This window comes from Bos grunniens, chromosome 21 (genome assembly GCF_055505025.1).
Source record: "Bos grunniens cultivar Pamir isolate PY7600 chromosome 21, Bosgru_T2T1.0, whole genome shotgun sequence".
NCBI classification, from domain to species: Eukaryota; Metazoa; Chordata; class Mammalia; order Artiodactyla; family Bovidae; genus Bos; species Bos grunniens.
Window position 1 is genome coordinate 12,473,702 of NC_141185.1, and position 25,629 is coordinate 12,499,330.

A 25,629-nucleotide genomic window follows, 5' to 3' on the forward strand; every position below is an offset into this window, starting at 1 on the left:
CTCCTGCATGTTGCAACTAAGAGTTTATTTGCCAAAACTACAGATCCCACATGTCACAACTAAGACCTGGCACAGCCAAATAAAATTGTTTTTTAAATGTTCACTGACCCATATGTTAGAGATAAAACTGTTACGTTTCTAGAAGTAAATCTTTACGTTGTTGAGTTAGGCAAACATTGTTTAAATAGGAGATCAAAACACAAATAATAAAAGAAAAAAATAATAAAATGAACTTCATGGTTTAAAAGTGTCACTTCTCAAAAGTGATTATTAAGAAAACACAAAGGTAATACACAGAGCAGAAGCAAAATTTTTCACAACAAAAACCTGCTATTCAGAATACGTGAAGAACTCATAACTCAATAATACAACCAAAAAAAAGCTAATAAAAAAATGGACAAAACATTGGAACAAACATTTCCCAAAAGATATACAAATGCCAATAAGCACATGAAAATATGTTTAACATTGCTAGTCCTTGGAGAAATGCTAATTAAAACTACAGTGAAATACAACTGCACACATGCTAGAATGATTAAAGTAAAAAACACTTTCAATACCAAGTGTCGGTGAGAATGGAATATGTGGCAGCTGGAACTATCTCCTACATTGCTGGTGGAAATGCAAGATGTTACAACCACCTTGCAAAACAATATGGCGATACCTTATAACACTAAATACAATGGTCAAGCAATTCCATTGCTGGCTATTCACCCTAGACAAATAAAAACATATGTCCCCTTGAAAACATGTCTGCAGAAATTTTAGCAGCATTTTTCATAATGGTCAAAACTGAAAACAACCCAAATAATATATACATATCATGGAACACTATAGAGCAAATATATATAAATACACACAACAGCATTAGTGAATCTCAAAAATATTATGCTAAATGCTGCTGCTGCTGCTAAGTCGCTTCAGTCGTGTCCGACTCTGTGCGACCCCATAGACGGAAGCCTACTAGGCTCCCCCGTCCCTGGGATTCTCCAGGCAAGAACACTGGAGTGGGTTGCCATTTCCTTCTCCAATGCATGAAAGCAAAAAGTGAAAATGAAGTCACTCAGTCCTGCCTGACTCTTAGCGACCCCATGGACTGCAGCCTACGAGGCTCCTCCATCCATGGGATTTTCCAGGCAAGAGTACTGGAGTGGGGTGCCATTGCCTTCTCCAATTATGCTAAATAAAAGTAGTCAAATTGAAAGACTATGTACTGAATGATTCCATTGATATGAACTTCTAGAAAAGGCAAACTATAGTGATGGAAAGCAGATCAATGGCTGCCTGGAGTTAGGAGTAGAAGGAGATCAAGAGCAAAGGGGCACAAGGAGTATTCTTCAGGTAAGAGAACTACTCAATATACTGTTTAAGGTGATGCTTACACAATTCTATCTGCTTAATAAAAGTCATAGCACTGTGCTTTGAAAACAGTTTTTTTTTCCTGAAAACAGAATTTTATTATATGTAACTATTTCCATAATAAAAAGAAGAGGATAAAATAACACATACTAGAATATGGAGATACTTGGGCATGCTACATTAGAAGATGGAATGATGTAGCCACTTGTACTTACTTATAGTGACTAAGCTTGGATTTATAAAAAGTAAGGTAATAATATTCAACTAAATACTGTCAATTTTATTTATATTTGACATTTCAATTTAAGAGATAAATAAATATATATGCATGTGGAATCACCATGAATAGGTTAGTTCATATAAAGACTAATAAAGATATACTGCATGGATGACTCTCTAAAACCACAAAAAAAAATGCAGAGAGACATTTCTAAAACTTCCAATAGAAAGTGATCCATACAGAAGATAAGCAAAGAAGACTCAGCATACATATGACAGGAATCACAAAGAATGTCAAATGATAAGCCAAAGTAAATATTAAATTATACTCTATAATTTTAGAACACTTTCCTAAAATTAAGAAAAAAAACCTCAAATTTATATATCATGTTTCAGCACAATCATTTCAGCATGACCAACACTGAATCATATTACAGTTTAAATTACTTTAAAAAGAAAATAAAACATCATTTGGACAACCATGCAAAAAAGCTAAGACACCAATAAGAGAAAGAAAACAAGATTGTCCCCTGACTTTTCAACCAGTTCCTAATACCCAAAGAACATTAGTTCAGTCGCTAGTCGTGTCGCACTCTTTGTGACCACATGGATTGCAGCAAAGCAGACTTCCCTGTCCATCACCAACTCCTGGAATGTACCCAAACTCAAGTCCAGTGAGTCAATGATGCCATCCAACTATCTCATCCTTTGTTGTCCCCTTCTCCTCCTGCTTTCAATCTTTCCCAGTATCAAGGTCTTTTCCAATGAGTCAGTTCTTTCCATCAGGTGGCCAAAGTACTGCAGTTTTGGCTTCAGCATCACTCCTTCCAATGAATATTCAGGACTGATTTCCTTTAGGATGGACTGGTTAGATCTCCATGCAGTCCAAGGGACTCTCAACAGTCTTCTCCAAAACCACAGTTCAAAAGCATCAATTCTTTGGTGCTCAGCTTTCTTTATAGTCCAACTCTCAACCATACATGACTACTGGAAAAACCATAGCTTTGGCTAGACAGACATTTGTTGGCAAAATGATGTCTCTGCTTTTTAATATGCTGTCTAGGTTGGTCATAACTTATCTTCCAACTTATCTTATCTTTTAATTTCATGGTTGCAGTCACCATCTGCAGTGATTTTGGAGCCCCCCCAAATTAAGTCTGTCACTGTTTCCACTGTTTCCCCATCTATTTGCCACGAAGTGATGGGACTGGATGCCATGATCTTAGTTTTCTGAATGTTGAGCTTTAAGCCAACTTTTTCACTCTCCTCTTTCACCTTCGTCAACAGGCTCTTTAGTTCTTTTTTGCTTTCTGCCATAAGGGTGGTGTCATCTGCATATCTGAAGTTATTGATATTTCTCCCAGTGATCTTGATTCCAGCTTGTGCTTCCTCCAGCCCAGCATTTCTCATGATGTACTCTGTATATAAGTTAAATAAGCACGGGTGATAGTATACAACTTTGATGTACTCCTTTCTCAATTTGGAACCAGTCCATTGTTCCATGTCCAGTTCGAACTGTTGCTTCCTGACCTGCATACAAATTTCTCAAGAAGCAGGTCAGGTGGTCTGGTATTCCCATCTCCTGAAGAATTTTCCACAGTTTGTTGTGATCCACACAGTCAAAGGCTTTGGCATAGTCAATAAAGCAGAAGTAGATGCTTTTCTGGAACTCTCTTGCTTTTTTGATGATCCAACAGATGTTGGCAATTTGATCTCTGGTTCCTCTGACTTTTCTAAAACCAGCTTGAACATCTGGAAGTTCACGGTTCATGTACTGTTGAAGCCTCACTTGGAGAATTTTGAGCATTACTTTGCTAGTGTGTGAGCTGATTGAAATTGTGCGATAGTTTGAACATTCTTTGGCATTGCCTTTCTTTGGGATTAGAATGAAAACTGCCCTTTTTCAGTCCTATGGCCACTGCTGAGTTTTCCAAATTTGCTGACATATTGAGTGCAGCACTTTCACAGCATCATCTTTTAGGATTTGAAATACCTCAACTGGAATTCCATCACTTCTACTAGCTTTGTTCGTAGTGTTGCTTCTTAAGGCCCACTTGACGTCATGTTCCAGGATGTCTGGCTCTAGGTGAGTGATCACACCATCGTGGCTATCAGGGTCATGAAGATCTTTTTTTGTATAGTTCTTCTGTGTATTCTTGCCACCTCTTCTTAATATCTTCTGTTCTGTAAGGTCCATAATGTTTCTGTCCTTTATTGTGCCCATCTTTGCATGAAATCTTCCTTTCGTATCTCTAATTTTCTTAAAGAGATCTCTAGTCTTTCCCATTCTATTGTTTTCCTCTATTTCTTTACATTGATCACTGAAGAAGGCTTTCTTATCTCTCCTTGCTATCCTTTGGAACTCTGCATCCAAATGGGTATATCTTTCCTTTTCTCCTTTGCCTTTTGAGTCTTTTTTGTAAGGCCTCCTTGGACAACCATTTTACCTTTTTGCATTTCTTTTTCTTGGGGATGGTCTTGATCACTGCCTCCTGTACAATGTCATGAACCTCCGTCCATAGTTCTTCAGGCATTCTGTCTATCAGATCTAATCCCTTGAATCTATTTGTCACATCCACTGCATAATCGTAAGGGATTTGATCTAGGTCATGCCTGAATGGTCTATTGGTTTTCTTCTAGACCTACTTCTTCAGTTTAAGTCTGAATTTGGCAATAAGGAGTTGATGATCTCAGCCATAGTCAGCTCCCGGTCTTGTTTTTGCTGACTGTATAGAGCTTCTCCATCTTTGGCTGCAATAATTCTAATCAATCTGATTTCAGTATTGACCAACTGGTGATGTCCATGTGTACAGTCTTCTCTTGTGTTGCTGGAAGAGGGTGTTCGCTATGACCAATGTGTTCTTTGGCAAAACTCTGTTAGCCTTTGACCTGCTTCATTTTGTACTCTAAGGCCACATTTGCCTGTTACTCCAGGTAGCTCTTGACTTCCTACTTCTGCATTGCAGTCCCCTATAATGAAGAGGACATCTTTTTTGTGTGTTAGCTCTAGAAGGTCTTGTAGGTCTTCATAGAACCATACAACTTCAGCTTCTTCAGCATTATGGTGAGCACATAGACTTGGATTATTATGATATTGAATGGTTTGCCTTGGAAACAAACAGAGATCATTCTGTCATTTTGAGAGTGTATCCAAGTACTGCATTTCAGACTCTTTCATTGATTATGATGGCTACTCCATTTCTTCTAAGGGATTCTTGCCCACAGTAGTAGATATAGTTGTCATCTGAATTAAATTCATCCATCCCAGTCCTTTTTAGTTTGCTGATTCCTAAAATGTCGATGTACACTCTTGGCATCTCCTGTTTGACCATTTCCAATTTGCCTTGATTGATGGACCTAACATTCCAGGTTCCTATGCAATATTGTTCTTTACAGCATTGGACTTTACTTCCATCACCTGTCACATCCACAACTGGGTGTTATTTTTGCCTTGGCTCCGTCTCTTCATTTTTTCTGGGGTTACTTCTCCACTGATCTCCAGTAGCATATGGGGCAACTACTGACCTGAGGAGTTCATCTTTCAGTGTTCTATCTTTTTGCCTTTTCATAGTGTTCCTGGAGTTCTCAAGGCAAGAATACTGAAGTGGTTTGCTATTCCTTTCTCCAGTGGACCACATTTTGTCAGAACTCTCTACCATGACCCATCCATCTTCAGTGGCCCTACATGGCACGGCTCACAGTTTCATTGAGTTAGATGGACAAAGAACATGATGTGACAAATTTAAGACACTAAAGGAAGAGAAATATGAATCAAGGATTTTACATCTACCCAAACTGGCCTCCAAGTACAAAGCAGCAAACAATTATAAACTTACTGAAACTCAAAGTACATTGATCCTGTGAACCCTTACTAAAGAATTTATTAATAGTAGGAAAAAAAAAACATTCAGACAACCAAAGACTGAGAGACAATAACGTAAGAATGATTGGTGAGCACTAAATATAAATATTCATATAGAACAAAGTTAACCCATGGTCACAAAAGAGAGAATATAATAGACAAGTATGTGTGTGTGTGTGTATTAGTCGCTCAGTCATGTCCAACTCTTTGCAACCCCATGGATATAGCCTGCTAGGCTCCCCTGTCCATGGAATTTTCCAAGCAAGAATATTGGAGTGGATTCCCATTCCCTTCTCCAGCAGATCTTCACAACACAGGGATCAAACCCAGGTCTCAGCGTTGCAGGCAGATACCATCTGAGTCACCAGGGAAGCTGGTAGACAAGTATAAATTATCAAAAATTGTGGAAAAGAGAATAAGGAGTGCATGTAGATATGACTGTCCATTAGACATTAACTGGAAATAATAGGATATTGCTTTAGATCAGATACTGGAATAGAAGGAGTAAAGGAGAAGAGGTTACAAGATAATTTCAATATTGTTCAATGCAGGGAACCAGTAAGCCCAAAAAAAGTATATTAATGGTATTATATAAAGGTATTAGTATTAAATATATAGTTAACCAATAGGACAAACAAACAAACAGATAAAACTGACTGCATAATGAATAAACCATAGATACAAAAGACAAAAAAAAACCCAATATGATAGAACTGATGTCAAACATTAATCATATCAGTAGATGGAAATGGGCTTAACTCCCCTATTGAAAGAAAAGGCTAATGGATCAAAATCCAACACTATGCAGAATACAAGAGATACACCTAAAACAAAGAGATTCAAAAGAGTTAAAAATAAAAGGATGGAGAAAGATGTATCAGGCAAACACAAATAAAAAGAAAACAGGGGTCTTAATCTTGATACCTGACAAGGTGGAAGTGAGACCAAAAACCATTACAATGTATTAAAAAGGCCACTGCATAATGCTTAAGGCTACAATTCACAATGAGGATATTACAGTTATTAATATTTATGCACCCAATAACACAGTAGTAACTTTCATTAAGCTGAAACCTACAGGAAATTCAAAGAGAAATAGGCAGAAACACACTAACGTTAGGAGATTTAACATACATCTCAAAATCCAAGATTGAGCTGACTAAAAATTAATAAGGACAACATAGGTCAGGTTTAATATAGATCTTTAAGATCTATATCAAATTTTGAACCCCAATAATAGCAATTACAATTTATTTTCAAGTACACGTGGAACATTCACAAAAACTGATAATCTTATGCCACAGAGAAAATCTCAATAATTTTCAAAGAATAGAAATAATGCAAACACCATCCTCACACTATAATGCAATAAAAGAAGAAATCAATACCAAAATAAAAAGATGTTAACTAGACTTACTACAGTAATCATTTGCAATATACACAAATATTTTCTTAATTTTTTTTTTTTTTTGCCACACTGCACAGCATGCAGAATCTTAATTCCTTGGCCAGGTATCATACTTGCACCCCCTGCACTGGAAGCATAGGGTCCTAACCACTGGACTGCCAGGGAAGTTTCTATACACAAATACTGAATTATGTTGCACAACTTAAACTAATATTACATTTTAATTATAACTTCAATTTTAAAAAGAAACATACATATGAAATAAAAAACAAATATGCCCTTCCACCTGGAAATTTACAAGCACACTTCTAAACAACACTTGAGTCAAAGGCAAAAATACAAAATTAAACTGCAGAACTTTGTGAAAGTAATAATAAAAACCTGATATTTATCAGAATCTGTAGGCTACACCTAAATGAAATGTCAAAGAAAACATATGGCATGAAATGCCCATATGAAAAAAATTAAACACCCAACACAAAAAGCCAGAAAAAAAAAAGATGTTTGTGGAAAATAGATTTAATAAAAGGAGAAAGTAAACTCTAAAAAAGTGGCAGAAATAATAAATAATTCCAAAACTTGTTCCTTATAAAAAAAATTAACAAAATAGTCAAACCACTAACTAAATATATAGGGGAAAAAGGTGGTGGGGATTTGGGAGGGAAAAAAACAAAATGCACAACATTAAGTACACAACATCAGAAATAACAATAAGAAAATAAAACATCAGAACAGGGGAAATTAAAAATTTTCTAAATGATTATTTTTCTTAGTTCTATGCAAACAAATTTGAAAACTTAGATGAAATGGAAAAATTTTAGAGAAATAAAACTTACCAAAATTGACCCCAGTAGAAACAGAAAGTCTAAATAGAACAAAGATCATAAAGAAAATAAAAGAAGTTTAAAAGTTTCACTATTAAAAAAAAAAAAAACACTAGGCCAGATGATTTCACATGGGAACCCTAACAAACTCTGAAAGATCAGAAAACTTCCAGTGTTACTTTAATTACTCCAGAGCATAGGAGAAAAAAAGGAAATCTTCCAAACCCATTTTATGTAGTGAGTATAACACTGTTCCCAGAAACTGACTAGAATCACTCCCCACCCTATCCCTCCAAAAAACAATGGACCAATCTAACTTACAAATATCAATGCAAAAATTATTAAATAAAACATGATAAACTCCAATCCAGCATATTAATGAATAGAAGTCATATGGTCTCCATAGATAAAGAAAATGAACTTGACAAAATTCAACACAACTCAAGTTTTTTAACTCAATAAAATAAAAATTCATGGACACTTCCTTAATACCTTAATATGTTACCTCGACACCCCCAAAAATCTTAATAGAGAAATTAGTGGCTTTCCTACTAAGATTCAGAATGACACAATACTCAGTCTCTATGCTATATTTAAAGTAGTGTTGGAAATATTTGCCAATGCAATTATAAAAGAGAAAGTAATTAGAGAAAAAAATTGGATAGAAAAGAGTAAAATTATTTTCTATTTCTAGAATATATAATTATTTATATTTTGAAAACCCAAAGAATAGATGGAAAAACAAGTACAAAAATAAAATAATTTGGTAAAGTAGGGTTATAAAATTGGCATACAAAAAGTAATAACATTCATGTACAAATACAAAAATATAGAAGACAAACCTCAATTATGATAGAAAAAAATATATCAAAAAATGCCAAGCATAAGCTTAACAAGAAATTATAAAAAACACCCTTTCTAAAAGCACCTTTAGGAAAGCCACCAAAAAAACTTGAAAACAAATAGAAAGACATACCATGTTCCTAGATGGTAAAATTCAATATCCTGAAGATGTCAGTTTTCCTCAAGTTATTTTATAAATTTAAAATGATACTCAAAAATACCATCAAGCTTTTTTCTGGAGCTATGAAACTTGATTATAAAATTAGTTTGAAATAATAAAAAATAATAGCCAGAGTTTGGAAAATAAAAACAATATTGAACCAGGGAAAAGAGATTCAAGTACAATACTCTAAAAAAAAATTTAGCCTACAGTCTAAAAAAGAGAGGGAGCATAACAAGGATAATAAAGGGCAAGGATTGGCTCTCTGAATAAGTCATGCCAACTTCACTTCAGTGTCTTATTTCTTTGGGGGAATCTGGACAGAAAACAAAGGAAAGCTAAAGGTAGAATATACACATCTCAGCAAAGTGAACTCACAATAAAGGACAGAAATGGTATGGACCTAACAGAAACTGAAGATATTAAGAAGAGGTGGCAAGAATACACAGAACAACTATACAAAAAAGATCTTCATGACTCACATAACCACAACGGTGTGATCACTCACTAGAGCCAGATATCCTGGAATGTGAAGTCAAGGGGCCTTAGGAAGCAACACTATGAACAAAGCTAGTGGAGGAGACGGAATTCCAGTTGAGCTATTTCAAATCCAAAAGATGATGCTGTGAAAGTGCTGCAATCAATATGCCAGCAAATTTGGAAAAGTCAGCAGAGGCCAAGGACTGGAAAAGGGCAGTTTTCATTCCAATCCCAAAGAAAGGCAATGCCAAAGAATGCTCAAACTACCACACAATGGTATTTACCTCACATGCTAGCAAAGTAATGCTTAAAACTCTCCAAGCCGGGCTTCAACAGTACGTGAAGCTGGATTTAGAAAAGGCAGAGGAACCAGGGATCAAATTGCCAACATCTGCTGGATCATAGAAAAACAAGATAGTTCCAAAAAAACGTCTACTTCAATCTCACTGACTACGCCAAAGCCTTTGACTGTGTGGTTCACAACAAACTGTGGAAAATACTTCAAGAGCTGGAAATAACAGACCGCCTATCTGCCTCCTGAGAAATCTGTATGCAGGTCAAGAAGCAAGAGTTAGAACTGGACATGAAACAATGGACTGGCTCCTAATCAGGAAAGGAGCATGTCAAGGCTGTATATTGTCACCCTGCTTATTTAGCTTCTATGCAGAGTACACCATGAGAAATGCTGGGCTGGAAGAAGCATAAGGTTGGGCTGGAATCAAGATTGGCGGAAGAAATATTAATAACTTCAGATATGCAGATGACACCATCCTTATGGCAGAAAGTGAAGAGGAACTAAAAAGCCTCTGGATGAAAGTGAAAGTGGAGAGTGAAAAAGTTGGCGTAAAGCTCAACATTCAGAAAACTAAGATCATGGCATCCAGTCCCATCACTTCATGGCAAATAGATGGGGAAGCAATGGAAAGTGAGAGACTTTATTTTGGGGGGCTCCAAAATCACTGCAGATGGTGACTGCAGCTATGAAATTAAAAGATGTTTGCTCCTTGGAAGAAAAGCTACGACCAACCTAGGCAGTATATTAAAAAGCAGAGACATGACTTTGCCCATAAAGGTCCATCTAGTCAAAGCTATGGTTTTTCCAATAATTATGTATGGATGTGAGAGTTGGACTATAAAGAAAGCTGAGCACCGAAGAATCGATGCTTTTGAAATATGGTATTGGAGAAGACTCTTGAGAGTCCCTTGGACTGCAAGGAGATCAAGCCAGTCAACCCTAAAAAAAAAAAAAAAATTAGTCCTGAATATTCACTGGAAGGACTGATTGCTGAAGTTGAAACTCCAATACTTTGGCCACCTGATGTGAAGAATGGACTCATTGGAAAAGACCCTGATGCTGGGAAAGATTGAAGGCAGGAGGAGAAGGGGTGACAGAGGATGAGATGGCTGGATGGCATCACCGACTCAATGGACATGAGTTTGAGCAAGCTCCAGGAGTTGGTGATGGACAGGGAAGCCTGGCATGCTGCAGTCCATGGATCACAAAGAGTCGGACACGACTGAGCTATTGAACTGAACTGAAAGTGAACTCAAACTGTAAGCTCCCCTAGAGCCTGGTACAGAGCCTGACACAGTGCAGACACTCAAAAAATATTTTTTGAATTAGACAATGGACAAGCTGGGACCTCCCTGGTGGTCAGTGGTTAAAACTCCAAGTGCCCAGTGCAAGGGGTACTGGTTCTATCCCTGGATGGAACTAAAACCCCTCATGTCTCTAGGCCTTGCCAAAAAAAAAGAGAGAGAGAGAAAGAGAGAAAACGGACAACTTGATAAAATATGATTGGGTAGTACCACAATAGAATGCATTTGTAGTTGATGAAACTGTCTTATTTAAGATGTATTGATTAATGGTGCAAAAGTAACTCAAAACAAGCTATTTAATGGTATATCACATGCTTTTTTTACTTCTTTTCTCCCAATCAACATTGTGGGGGAGGTATTTTATATAGGGATGCATGTCACTTTGGTAAGTGATGCAAAACTACTGAAGGAATGGTTATTATGTTGAATGATAAAATCAGGCACAACAATGAGATGACACTAAAAAGATGAAGTTCAATAGTCTGTAGTGGGTTGAACTGTGTCCCCCAAAATACTATGTTCAAGTCTTAAACCCTGATACCCATAACTGTAAACTTATTTGGAAATAAGGTCTTTGTAGATGTAAACAGATTAAAATGAGGTCAAACTGGTTTAAGCTGGGCCCTAAATCCAATCATCTTATCCATGAGAGGGCAGAAAGAATAAAAACCACAATCACAGAAAACTAACCAAACTGTGACATTGTACAGGAGGCAGTGATCGAGACCATTCCAAAGAAAAAGAAATCCAAAGCAGCAAAATGATTGTCTGAGGAGGCCTTACAAATAGCTGAGAAAAGAAGAGGAGCTAAAGGCAAAGGAGAAAAGGAAAGATACCCACCTGAATGCAGAGTTCAAAATAGCAGGGAGAGATAAGAAAGCCTTCCTCAGCGATCAAAGCAAAGAAATAAAGGGAAATAATAGAATGGGAAAGACTAGATATCTCTTCAAGAAAATTAGAGATACCAAGGGAACATTTCATGCAAAGATGGGCTCGATAAAGGACAGAAATGGTATGGACCTAAAAGAACAGAAGATATAAAGAGAGGTGGCAAGAATACACAGAAGAACTATATGAAAAAGATCTTCATGACCCAGATAACCACAACTGTTTGATCACTGACCTAGAGTCAGACATCCTGGAATGTGAAGTCAAGTGGGCCTTAGGAAGCATCACTACAAACAAAGCTAGTGGAGGTGATGAAATTCCAGTTAAGCTATTTCAAATCCTAAAAGATGATGCTGTTAAAGTGCTGCGCTCAGTATGCCAGCAAATTTGGAAAACTCAGCACTGGCCAAAGGACTGGAAAAGGTCAGTTTTCATTCCAGTCCAAAGAAAGGCAATGCCAAAGAATGTTCAAACTACCACACAGTTGGACTCATCTCACACACTAGCAAGTGAAGTCGTTCAGTCATGTCAGACTCTTTGCAATCCCATCTACTGTGGCCTGCCAGGCTTCTCAATCCATGGATTTTCCCGGCAAAAATACTGGAGTAGGTAGCCATTTTCTTCTCCAGGGGATCTTACCACCCAGGGATCGAACCCAGGTCTCCCACACTGCAGGCAGACTCTTTACCATCTGAGCTACAAGGGAAGCCCACACACTAGCAAAGCAATGCTCAAAATTCTCCAAGCAAGGCATCAACAGTACATACATGAACTGAGAACTTTCAGATGTTCAAGCTGGATTTAGAAAAGTCAGAGGAATCAGAGATCAAATTGCCAACATCCACTGGAACATAGAAAAAGCAAGAGAGTTTCAGAACAACATTTACTTCTGATTCATAGACTACATAAAGCCTTTGACTGTGTGGATCACAACAAACTGTGGAAAATTCTTCAAGAGATGGGAATACCAGACCACCTGACCTGCCTCTTGAGAAATCTGTATGCAGGTCAAAAAGCAACAGTTAGAACCATACCTGGAACAACAGACTGGTTCCAAATCGGGAAAGGAGTATGTCAAGGCTGTGTATTGTCACCCTCCTTATTTAACTTATATGCAGAGAACATCATGAGAAACACTGGGCTGGATGAAGCACAAGCTGGAATCAAGATTTCTGGGAGAAATATCAATAGCCTCAGATACGCACATGACACCACTCTTATGGCAGAAAGCAAAGAAGAACTAAAGAGCCTCTTGATGAAAGTAAAAGAGGAGAGTGAAAAAGTTGGCTTAAAACTCAACATTCAGAAAACTAAGATCATGGCATCCAGTCCCACCACTTCATGGCAAATAGATGGGGAAACAGTGGAAACAGTGACAGACTTAATTTGGGGGGGCTCCAAAATCACTGCAGATGATGACTGCAGCCACAAAATTAAAAGACAACTGCTCCTTGGAAGAAAAGCTATGACAAATCTAGACAGCATATTAAAAAGCAGAGACATTACTTTGCCAACAAAGGTCTGTCTAGTCAAAGCTATGGTTTTTTCAGTAGTCATGTATGGATGTGAGAGTTGGACCATAAAGAAAGTTGAGCATGGAAGAATTGATGCTTTTGAACTGTGGTACTGGAGAAGACTCTTGAGAGTCCCTTGGACTGCAAGGAGATCCAACCAGTCCATCCTCAAGAAAATCAGTGCTGAATATCCATTGGAAGGACTGATGTGGAAGATGAAACTCCAATACTTTGGCCACCTGATGCAAAGAATTGACTCATTTGAAAAGACCCTGATGCTGGGAAAGATTGAAGGTGGGAGGAGAAGGCGATAACAGAGGATGGGATGGTTGAATGGCATCACTGACTCGATGAACATAAGTTTGAGCAAGTTCCGGGAGTTGGTGATGGACAAGGAAGTCTGGCGTGCTGCAGTACATGGGGTCACAAAGAGTTGAACACGACTGAGCGACTGAACCAAACTGAACTAAATCCAATGAATGCGACATTTATAAGAGAAAAGAGGAGACTGGGTACAGAGACACAGAGATCACATGGGCCATGTGAAGACAGAGGCAGAGATTAGAGTGATACAGCACAAACCAAGGAATACCAAGGATCCCCAGCAATCACCAGAAGGTTGAAGAGAGGCAAGGAAGGCCAGCAGAGGAAACAAGGCTTTGCCAGCACCTTTACTTTGGACTTTCAGCCCAGTAATCATGTAAAGATGTAAGAGTTGGAGCATAAAGAAGGCTGAGTGCCAACAAATTGATGCTTTCGAACTGCAGAAGACTCTGGCGAGTCCCTCGGACAGCAAGGAGTTCAAACCAGTTGATCCTCAAGGAGATTAACTCTGAATATTCATTGGAAGGACTGATGCTGAAGTGCAATACTTTGGCCACCTGATGTGAAGAGCTGACTCGTTGGAAAAGACCCTGATTCTGGGAAAGATTGAAGGCAGGAGGAGAAGGGGACGACAGAAGATGAGATGGTGGGATGGATGGCATCACTGACTCAACGGACTTGAGTTTGAGCAAACTCTAAAAGACAGTGAAGGACAGGGAAGCCTGGAGTACTGCAGTCCATGGGGTCACAAAGTGTTGGACACAATTTAGCAACTGCCTCCAGAACTGTGAAAGAATAAAGTAGCCTTATTTAAATCCACCCAGTTTGTGGTAATTTGTTATAGCAGCCCTAGGAAACTAATACAGGGTTAAGCCAAGTTCTGTATCTTCCTACTGCACAATGGAGAATGAAGGAAAACAGGCTTAACAGCTATCCTTATGGAAAAGGTCTGGCAGTTTCAGCAGACCAGAGGCTCGACATTATAATACATAAAGCTAAAGAGATCCTTACATTTTGAAATATAGCTTGGAAGAAAAGCAATGACAAACCTAGACAGCATATTAAAAAGCAGAGACATTACTTTGCCTACAAAGGTCCTTACATTCAAAGCTATGATTTTTTTCAGTAGTAATGGACATAAGTTTGAGCAAAATCCAGGAGATGGTGAAGAATAGGGAAGCCTGGGGTGCTGCAGTCCATGGGGTTGCAAAGAGTCCAATAGGACTGAGTGACTGAAAAACAGCTCTGCACTAGCGAAGGTATGTATAAGGTATTGAGTCTTTTTCAGATGCCACGTTTAAAAGAGGAAATAAAAAGCATCTGGAATGCATTTTTAAATGTAATGTAGAAAGTGCCTCAAAATTAAGTCATGTTATCACCCAATGTTACTGAGCAATTATTCTACATATACTTTGGCCACCTGATGCAAAGAGTCAACTCATTGGAAAAGACGCTGATGCTGGGAAAGATTGAAGGCAAAAGGAGAAGAGGGTGGCAGAGGATGAGATGGCTAGATAACATCACTGACTCAATGGACATGAGTTTGAGAAAACTCCAGGAGACAGAAAAGGACAGAAGAACCTAGTGTGCTACAGTCCATGGGGTTGCAAAGACTCAGACATGACTTAACAACTGAACAACAACAAAAATTCTACATATATAGAATACAGTCTAACATCCAGGAAGAGCTCACCCAACTCCCAATGAGGTGGGGCTCTAACATGGGTACAACATGACGGGAAGCTACTGAAGGGTTTTAAAGGAAAGAATGATGAGAATGACATGGAAGCTTCTATATTTTAGATGGATTACTAAGGGAACTTTGTGAGGATAGATTTGATCAGGACAAAAGGAGACAAGGGGAGATAAATTAAAAGGCTGTAATAATAGAGAAATGATGAATTCCATAATTATGATGGTGACAGTAAGAATTAATAGGAAGTGAGGGATCTGAGGAATATTTAAGACATAAAGCCAGAGCACTAATACAATAACATTTGACTCTCAAAACTATTATGAGAATGAATTACACTAATATATGTCAAAGTGCTTAATACACAATAGGCACAAACAATAGACATCTAAACTCTCCTTTCCAGAGATCATAAGATTGAAATACATGTAACTCTGACAAGACAAACTGGTTATATGATTAGGAGTTATCTGTTGTCACTTCTGAGGCAAGCTCAGTTCAGTCACTCAGTTGTGTCCGACTCTTTGAGACCCCATGAACCGCAGCACGCCAGGCCTCTCTGTCAAGCTCATTTCTTCTTAAAATGCAAATAGCGTTATATATATAAATGTGTAGGTATATAAACACACACACATATATAAGTACCTATGTCTACAAACATATACACACATCCTTTAGATTTTGTCCTTGTGTTAGATCAAGCTTCTGAGACCAATGAAGAAATACACTCTAAAAGGCTGATTTCCCTCCAATTTTACTCCCACATCAAACAGGAAATGAGACTCACATGATAAACTATATGCTGTTTAGAAGTGTTGTCCTTTCGAGAAACGTCCGAAAGGAGAGAAAAACCAGACAGAAATGGAATGCATACAATGAAAAAAAAAGCTAAAAATTCTAAATGAAATGGTTGAGCTTTCCATACTACAGGGAATGAGCTTATTGATTAGCATACATTTTTGCTTAAGGTAGCTTTTGATGCAATAAACATTTCATTTCTAAGCCAACATATGTGTTCATTTATGCTGAGCTATTAATATCTTTTCAGAATATGAAAAATAAATACACATGAATTTCCAACATAATAATACTGTAAGATGAAAATCCCAACTTAAAGCCTTTTTATTGACTGAGTAATCAACACATAAAACTTGAACAGATATGTTATCAAAGGATCCAAGTTACAACATGAAGAGTCCCTGACTTCAGATGTATTGTCACTTTATCTTAAAAAAAAGCTGCTGTGTGATAAGATAGCCTACCAATTAGGAATCGTAATTATTAAGCTGAATATATTAAGAGAAAACTTTAGCTAGGAGAAAGAACTAAAAATACAATGAACATTCAGGAAAAGTATCAGTTGTTATGAAATACTATAAAATTTGATTGAGCAAATATGTTTTAAGTACTTTTGATAACTATATTTTTAATTACTTATAAATCCATTTGAAAAGCATGTGAAAATTGTATATAATATGAACCTCATATTAACAAAAATATGAAATCTTCAAATGAATGATATCCAGAAACGTAATTATTCAATCCTTTCTTCCAAAAAAAAAGTATTTATTTATTTGGCTGCACCGTGCCTTAGTTGCAGTATGTGAACTCTTAGTTGCTACATGTGGGGTCTAGTTCCCTGACCAGGGATCAAACCCAGACCCCCTGCATTGGTAGCACACTGGACCACCAGGGAAGTCCCTGTAATCCTTCTTTGTAGAAGACACTTACTTCACCTTCAACCATTTTTACTTACTCAAGAAACAGTTTTTGTGCAACCCTGTGCCCTAGACAACGATCCACATGCTGAAGACACAGATATGAACATAACACCATCTACGTGGTGCTAGTGGTAAAGAATCCGCCTGTCAATGCAGAAGATGCAAGAGACATTGGGTTCGATCCCTGGGTCAGGATGATCCCTTGGAGAAGGAAATGGCAACCCACTCCAGTATTCCTGCCTGGAAAATCCCATAGACAGAGGAGCCTGGCGGACTACAGTCCATAGGGTTGCAAACAGTCGGACTGACTACACACACACACACATACACACGGGGGAAGTTTAGGAAGACTCCAAATTTTTTGACTTAGGTGAATGCGTAGATCATAGTGCCATTTGCCAAAATGAGTACTGTAAAAAAGAATTACAAGTTTAGGACCAAAGACAATGCATATGGGTTTGAGTTGCCTGTAGGATGCTCGATACGGACAGAGGCCAAGAAACACGTTTAGACTAGAAAACTGAATTTGAGTGTTATCCACATAGAAGTGAGAGTTGGTACATCAAGAGTGAAGGAGAGAAAGAATCTGTGGGATTTGAAAAAGAAAAACAAGAATAATGACAGAACCCTGTTTTTAAAGATAGGGAGAAGAGGACTTCCCTGATGATCCAGTGGATAGGAACCCACCCACCAGTGCAGGGGACACAGACTGGATCCCTTGGCAGGGAAGATCCCACGTGCTGCCAGGCAACTAAGCCTGCATGCCGCAACTACCAGACCTTGCCCTAGACCCTGCAAGCTACCACTACTAAAGCTGCATGCCTAGAGCCCGTGTTCCGCAACAAGAGAAGCCACTGCAATGAGAAGCCAGCACACTACAACCAGAGAAAGCCCATATGTCTAAATAAACAAATATTTTTTTAAAAAAGATAAGGAGAAGAAAGGTAGCCGTAAGAAAAAAATCTGAATAGGAACAGTCAGCAAAGAAAGAGGAAAGGGAGAGATTAAATAGGGAATAGAAAAGCTAGTGTCAAACCATGAAGAGAAATCAGAGCTGAAAACCAGGTGCTCTTTTTGCTAGCTACATGGTCAATAGCCAAACTCTAATTTTTACACATGTGAATAAAACTAGAGTTCCCTCTGTAAGAAGTTAGCAATGTTGTGCAAAGACTTTTAAATGGCTACAGGTTGCAGTGCTATTCAAAGAAGTGCTTTTTATATTTTAGTCATATTATCAAATAATGTAATAAAAATAAATAAAACTATCTTTTGATTTCTCCAAGCATAACCCTTAAATATGTAAGGGATGGGGCAAGTTCAACTTCAAATCATAGTACTAATTAGCTATACTCTTAAAATGTTTGTTTTGATGTAATCAAAAGATTTTTAGTTATCAGGATACATATGTTGAATAGGGTAAACACATTAAAAATGGCACACATTCATATTTCTGTAATTATTATAGTAAGTTTATACACAAAGTATCAGCAGGTTAATTTCCAAATTTGACAACTGTTTTGATGGATATTTATGTACATGATTTATGTAACCAGATGCTACACTGTCATCATAATACAAAAGGTGATGGATAGGCAGTTCATGCCTTAGAAATGTTCTGTAAGGATGATCAGTTAGTTCTCTGCTAGATATATCAAGTCAAGGAATTGTCATGCAGAGATTCCCTCCCATTCAAAATGGATTAGGTTGATTGCTATAGAAGAGACTTGGAGACAAAGAAAGGAGAATAAAAATAGTTAATACGCTATATGCCATTTAACCCACTCCAGTGTTCTTGCCTGGAGAATCCCAGGGATGGGGGAGCCTGGTGGGCTGCCGTCTATGGGGTCGCACAGAGTCAGACACGACTGAAGTGACTTAGCAGTAGCAGCATACCATTTAAACAATGGCTATTCTTTTTTTCTGCTGCACTCTGGGGGGCTAGAGCCAAACATTATAATTATCCTTATTTTAGCAGTAAGCACAAGGTTTGATACTTGATGATAATAATAATAATAGCTAATATTTATTATGGTTGGGAAGATCCCCTGGAGGAAGAAATGGCAAACCACTCCAGTATTCTTGCCTGAAAAATCTCATGGACAGAGAAACCTGGCAGGCTACAGTCCATGGGTTGCAAAGAGTAGGACACAACTGAGCAACTGAGCATGAACACGGATATTTAGTAGTTTATTGTGTGTCAAGATTCTGTGCTGTGCACTTTTCATGGATCACCTCATTTATTCTTCACAACAACTATGACTATTCCCATTTTATGAATAATGCAGTTGAGGTTTAGAGAGGTTGAGTTAACTTGTCCAAGGTCACAGAGAATGTAAGAAGCAGAACTAGAATTTAAATCCAAGCAGCAGTCTGATTCTACAATCCCAACTCTTAACTTCTGCTGTTATCAAAAGCAAGCTTTTCTTGAAAGAACACACCCAAAGTTCCAGATTGGGAAATTTTAACTCTTAAAAGACAGGAAAAACCGGGCGGGGGGCGGGGGGGGGGGGGCGGGGTAGGGAAGTGGATTCCTCTTTCTCCTCTTTAGAATAAAAGAACTACAAATTCTTATTTTTATCATTCTGTATCAGCCACATAAACATTTTCACTACAGTGAAGTTTCACTTTAAAACAAACAAACAACAACAACAACAAAAACGCAGCATTTGGAGGAAAAAAGTTGTAACTCTGTGCAATTGCCTGGAAATTGCTAGGCAGCTTTCACCTTCTGTTATGATGTTCTGCACAAAGCATAGGAAACTGATTGAATGTTTAAAAACAGGCCCCAAACTATGTCTTAACTATACCTAGCCTCTCTTTGATCATTTATTTATTTTATGAAAGAAAATGCTACTACACAAAAATAAAATCATCTTTCACACATCTGGGATACATTACATTTCAAAGGTAAGTCACGTAATTTGTTTGGTTGAAATGCAAGTACTTCCTCTTGACAGCTCAACCAAACTATGTCCACTTCCTGTACCAAAGAAACCTCTACCTACATCAAGAGGCCACAGGAAGAAAAATTACAGAAATAATATTTTGACACTGCATTAAGCCTCCATTCCCCCTTAGTCCTTAGGCAAGTGGTACTGTGCATGTTTCTGAATGCAGATAAGAAATGAACTTATTCTCCTTCCCGTGGTCTCCACATCCAACAGAGAGAAAAATCTCATGGCTCCCTTCCCTGCTCTTTCCCCTTCCTCCTAGCTATACTCCTACTGAGTCCAAGAATAAAATATCACAGATTTGCAACTTCTCTTTGTTAAAAAGTAGTCACCCTTTGCAAACAGCAACCGCACAGCCTTTCATGTGTCTGCTCTATTTTCAGGATTATAATGTGCACTAGAATGTCAACTCATCCATGTTAGCACATGTAAGAGAGACAAAAGAGGTTCTTAACTTCCCTTCACCCTGAATAAAGACACCTAAAAACACCCAAAGCATCTGTATCCTTTTCACAGCCTACTCTCATGTTACCTCCTTTGCCCTCCAAAATGCTAACAGCTAACAAAGATAGTTGCTACTCCTACTCCTTACTTCACAGATGGAAACTTTGAGGCACAAAACTATTAAGTTAATTGCCCAGTTAATTGTGTCTCACAGTTAATCAGAACAGCATGAAGAATTCAAATCCACATGTTCTAACTTCAAATATGGCATCCTTACCATCATCTACTGATGAAAAAAAAAATCTGATTTTACAAAAATTCTAAATTACCTAAACTACATACTATGTGCACTACACAACCAAGTCAAATATAGATTATATTCATCTTGTCATTAACTGCCCAGGAAAGAGACAAGACAAAGAGTCCAGTGCATCTCAAAATATAACAAGGAAGAAGACAGTAATACTCACTGGCTTTCACCTGATATTACTTATATAATATGTAACTATAAAAGCAAATGACAGGTACTAAAATAAAATTTTCAAGGGAGTGATATTCTCACATGGGAAGTTCTGCACCAATTCCAACTATGTTACCATTACTCAAGATATAATGCATTCAATTTTTTCAAAAACCTCTGTAGAAGCAAAATTTATCTTTGACGTTTAGATTTAACTTGTCAAAATGGGCCCAAAAAATCACAAATGAGCTTCCTAATGATTTAGAAGAGATGGACTAATAAGTGGGGAATAGCTGTCAGTATCATAACTACCATTTATTGAGTACTTGCTATATGCTTGACTCACCACTCAACATTTATATATATATTCTCTCATTTATAATCACAACAATCCCGTTGGCATTATTATCCCAGGTTTACAGATGAGGAAATAAAGTTCAAAGAAGTCAATTATTTTGCCCAAGGTCAAATAGTAAACAGCAGAACGAGGATCCAAACTCAGGTAGTCCAGATTCCAAAAATAAACAAACAAACAAAAATTTATATAAAGGTACACGCACTCGATGGTAGGTGAACATAAAGGATCTCTAATGAACCATTGATCTGGGAATTCTTTGAGACTTCAGTTAATTTAATCTACCTGGTGAATTAAGTGACACACTGCATTTTATCAAACACAAGCTACTGCCCCAAAATACTGAGACTACTGTTTTCAGCATTTCACAAAATGGTTTTAATAGTCATTCCAAAGAAGAATTTAAAAGACTTTTAAGCAGTAACAGCATTAGCAACATAACTGTGTACTGCTTTGAAAGAAACAAGAGTCAATTCCATGAACAGGTTTTGGTATATTTGTTATAAATTCAAAAGCATTGGTTAGTAAAAACACCTTTTATTTATAGAAGTTTAAGTTCCTGAATCCTTCAAGTGCACTCAGGAAAAGGTTACATGATAATCAACCTACCAAGTACATACCAAAGGCCTACTAATGTGCACTGCAATAAGAGAGGCTATAGGAAACAGATTAGAAACTTCCTCTGTCCACAAGGAGTTAGCAGGTTGTTTCCAACCAAACACACAGCCAGTCATGACTGGGACAACTAAAAACCCCTGCTATTTGTTATAGTTTGTGTGAGCTGCCCTACAAAAGAAACCTCTTTGGAAAAATAATTTGATCATTTTCCCAGAGCCCCTTTCACTTTCTTGCCAGCACTAACTCTTGCTTTAACCTATGGTTGGGCTTAGTTTCAGCATTAGTGCTGATATTGTTGATTTTTTCCTCACACTGAATCCAGAATTCTGCCTGGCTTTCGGCTCCCTCCCCCTTCTCTGCCTTTTAGCCTCTCCAACCCAAAGTGGAAACTGCAGACTCAAACTCCCCTATGGCTCCAGCAGCGAGAACTGGGCATGCTCAGAAGGCCAGGCAGGCTTTGGTTGCACTGACAGTTCCCCGCCCCTGATTTGCCGCTGCCCCCCTTCCCCCACTCCAACAACAGATACTGAAATGTTTATCTGAAAGATACGAGGCCTCTTTTCCTCAAGAATGACCCCATTTTAATTTCATTTCGCAGGGTCTTTCAGTCTTGCGAAACCCCACCACCAGCCGAGGAAGCCCGCATAATTTTTCAGCACCGGGGACAGCGCCGCGTTCCCATTAACGTCCACCCTCCCCCACCTTCTCTTGCACCCCCCACCCCCCCACCCGCCCCAACCTCAGCCCCCACCCCCGCACCAGCACGATGCCAAGGTCTCCCAGCAGCCGCAAACGCCGCAACTGCAATAGCTCCCAGCCGGAGGCCGGGCCGGAACGCCGGGCCGGCTGCTACTTACACTGCTCCGCTTTGGTGGACATGGTGCTGTCCAGATGGAAAGGCTTTGCCCCAAAATCTGTGTCGTGTGAGCTCCCTCGCTCCGCCAGCGATGTTGCGAGGAAAAGAGCGCATACCCCCCACCCCCCACCCCCTCGCTTTCCCCCTCCCTTAGGCCCGTGTCGCTACCATTCGGACAAAACGCACATCAAATTGCAGAATTCGGTCCCGGAAGGTTAGGAAATCGCCCCCGGAGAAATGGGTGGGATTTAATAGGCGGCCAAAGGCTTCCTGTCCGTCCCCTCCTGGAGCTGCCCGCGTTGATGTGGGCGGGGAGACCGAAAGAAGAGAGCAAGCTGCGGCTCCTGGTGAAATGGGGAAAATGGGCTCGACCGGGGGAGGAGTATTTCCATTCATAAGGCGCACGGAGGGGACGGGTGTTTCCCAGAGAAAAGCCTCTTAAAGTGCCGGAGTCCCCGACCATTTGGATCTCCCATTGGCGTTTTCCGGGCCTGTAAATCCTGCTTCGGGAGTAGCCCCCGATGCCTCAACGGGGTGACCGGAGAGGGACACAGGTGCGTCCCACGCTTGGTCTCAGCCTCCTAGAGGAAGGAGAGGGAGGCGGATCCGGGGCGGGCTGGAGAGAGCCAGGGCCGGAGGGTGGCGAGGATGCTCCTGAGGACCGCAAAGAAGGAAATGCAGAAGTAACCCTCAGCATGGCTTCCCGGCGTGCTGCGGTCCGTGCCCTCTGTCTCCCCTCTCAGATGGGCTCTCCTGCGGGTGATTAAGATGGGAGGTCCCAATGCCAGGGGGCTGTGAGAAGACTTTAGAAGTCGAGTCTAGGGAAGGAGGAGATTTCCTCCGATGGTGAGTGAAGCTGAAAGGAACACAGAAAAGGGAAATGCAGGATCGGAAACAGGAGGAACCAGCTGTGCGCCCATGCAACCACCCAGGAGGGAGACCGACACCCTCTTCCTCTTAGGAAGACCCTCTGCTGGGAAACCAAACGAAGCCAATAGAAAAAGAAGGCGATGGACACACACATTAAGCATATTAATAGGAAAATACTTAAATACTCAAGTACAGTGTGGAAAGACACTCTGAGCCTGGACTTGGAGTCAGAAGAATCAGATTCAAGACTCAGCCCTACCACTTACTCATTCTAGGACTAATCCTAATCTCACTAAGCCTCAGTTGCTTCTTCTGTAAAATGGGAACAATAAAACCTACAGTCACTGAAAGAGTTAGTGGGTGGGTCAAATGATATAATGGATGTCCAAGTCCTTTTAAAATGAAAGTACTGTACAAGTGCCAATCATTATGACGATTCTTAATTCAAATAATTTCAATAGCTGGTGTTAGCTGAGTTGGTTTAGCAAAAGCTTTGGGAACAGAACTGAGAGAATTGACCAATTATTTTTAATACTGACCACTGTAGTGACTAAATCAATGTTTTTCCATCTCTAAAATTATTAGTTTAGGTAAAAGAGTGTTAAATTATGTAAGATATGGGCAAAATATTCAAAAGAAATCTTTGACAGTTAAGAGAAACTAAAGATCATGGCACCAGCAGATGTGGTGTCTGGTAAGGAACCCACTTCCTGGTTCACAACCCGTGCCTTTTTGATATGACTTCACGTGGCAGAAGGGGCAAGGGAGCTCTGTGGGACAATCCCAATCCATTTCCCAAAAGTGCACGTCCTTCTCAGGGACTAGGATTTCAATATACGACTTTGTGGGGGGCAGGGGCAAAGAAACATTCACCCCATAGCCATGTCTGTCTGCAATATCTACCTTCAGGCTAGGGTCCTGGTTGAGTGATCTTCCAAGGGTTCTACATTCTCTGCCTAGGCTGAGAATTCTCCCTCTATTTCTTGAAAAGCTCTAACTTTTTACCATTCACATTTCTTTTTCAATAAAAAGCTCTTCCCTCAACAACCTTGAGTCATTCAGTAAACATATTTTGTGATTTTAATACAATCTTCCTGGTAACAGTTCCCTATGTTTACCTCCAGCCCAGATTATTCCTTTCATTCCACACTTGGTCCGATGCTGTCCACTCAGCAAATGCTACTGTGTGTTCATGACTAAGTCGCTTCAGTCGTGTCCGACTCTGTGTGACCCCATAGACGGCAGCCCACCAGGCTCCGCCGTCCCTGGGATTTCCAGGCAAGAACACTGGAGTGGGTTGCCATTTCCTTCTCCAATGCATCAAAGTAAAAATCGAAAGTGAAGCCACTCAGTCCTCAGCGACCCCATGGACTGCAGCCTACCAGGCTCCTCCGTCCATGGGATTTTCCAGGCAAGAGTACTGGAGTGGGGTGCCATTGCCTTAGAGCTTTTCAAATCACAGGTGGCCTGAAGTAACTCCTGGTCTGACCCAAGCCAACATAATCTTTCACCTGGCTCATTGTATAAAATCCTCCCTAGTCCCCCATCCATGATTTTCAATAGTTTCCTAAGTAGTCCAATTAAAATCTAAGACAGAACATCCTGTTTCTCAGCACACAACCCTACAGCAGCTTCCCATCTCATTCAGAGTAAAAGCCGAAGTCTTAATAATGGAGAACAAACCCATACCTTGGACTATGGGAACCTTTATAGGCAAAGTGATGTCTCTGCTTTTTAATATACTGTCTGCTGCTGCTGCTGCTGCTGCTAAGTCACGTCAGTCGTGTCCGACTCTGTGCAACCCTGTAGACAGCAGCCCAACAGACTCCCCCGTCCCTGGGATTCTCCAGGCAAGAATACTGGAGTAGGTTGCCATTTCCTTCTCCAATGCATGAAAGTGAAAAGTGAAAGTGAAGTAGCTCAGTCGTGTCCGACTCTTAGCAACCCCATTGACTGTAGCCTACCAGGCTCCTCTGTCCATGGGATTCTCCAGGCAAGAGTACTGGAGTGGGGTGCCATTGCCTTCTCCAATATACTGTCTAGGTTGGTCATAGCTTTCCTTCCAAGGAGCAAGCATTTTAATTTCATAGCTGCAGTCACTGTCCACAGTGATTTTGGAACCCAGGAAAATAAATCTATCACTGCTTCCAATTTTCCCCCTTCTATTTGCCATGAAGTGTT

The 25,629-nt window shown here is 39.4% G+C and overlaps 1 protein-coding gene across 5 annotated transcripts in view; it reads right to left on the reverse strand.

Annotated features, from left to right (window-relative positions):
- The window catches only part of UNC79 (unc-79 subunit of NALCN channel complex), a 277,121-nt gene extending 254,392 nt beyond the window's left edge, over window positions 1–22,729 (reverse strand). For all 5 annotated transcript variants that reach the window (XM_086363153.1, XM_086363156.1, XM_086363150.1 and 2 more), the window contains exon 1: window positions 22,580–22,729. In XM_086363153.1, the coding sequence (XP_086219279.1) occupies window positions 22,580–22,601 (22 nt within the window). In that variant the 5' untranslated portion in view covers window positions 22,602–22,729. The remainder of the gene's footprint in view (window positions 1–22,579) is intronic.
- Between the last annotated feature and the right edge of the window lie 2,900 nt (window positions 22,730–25,629).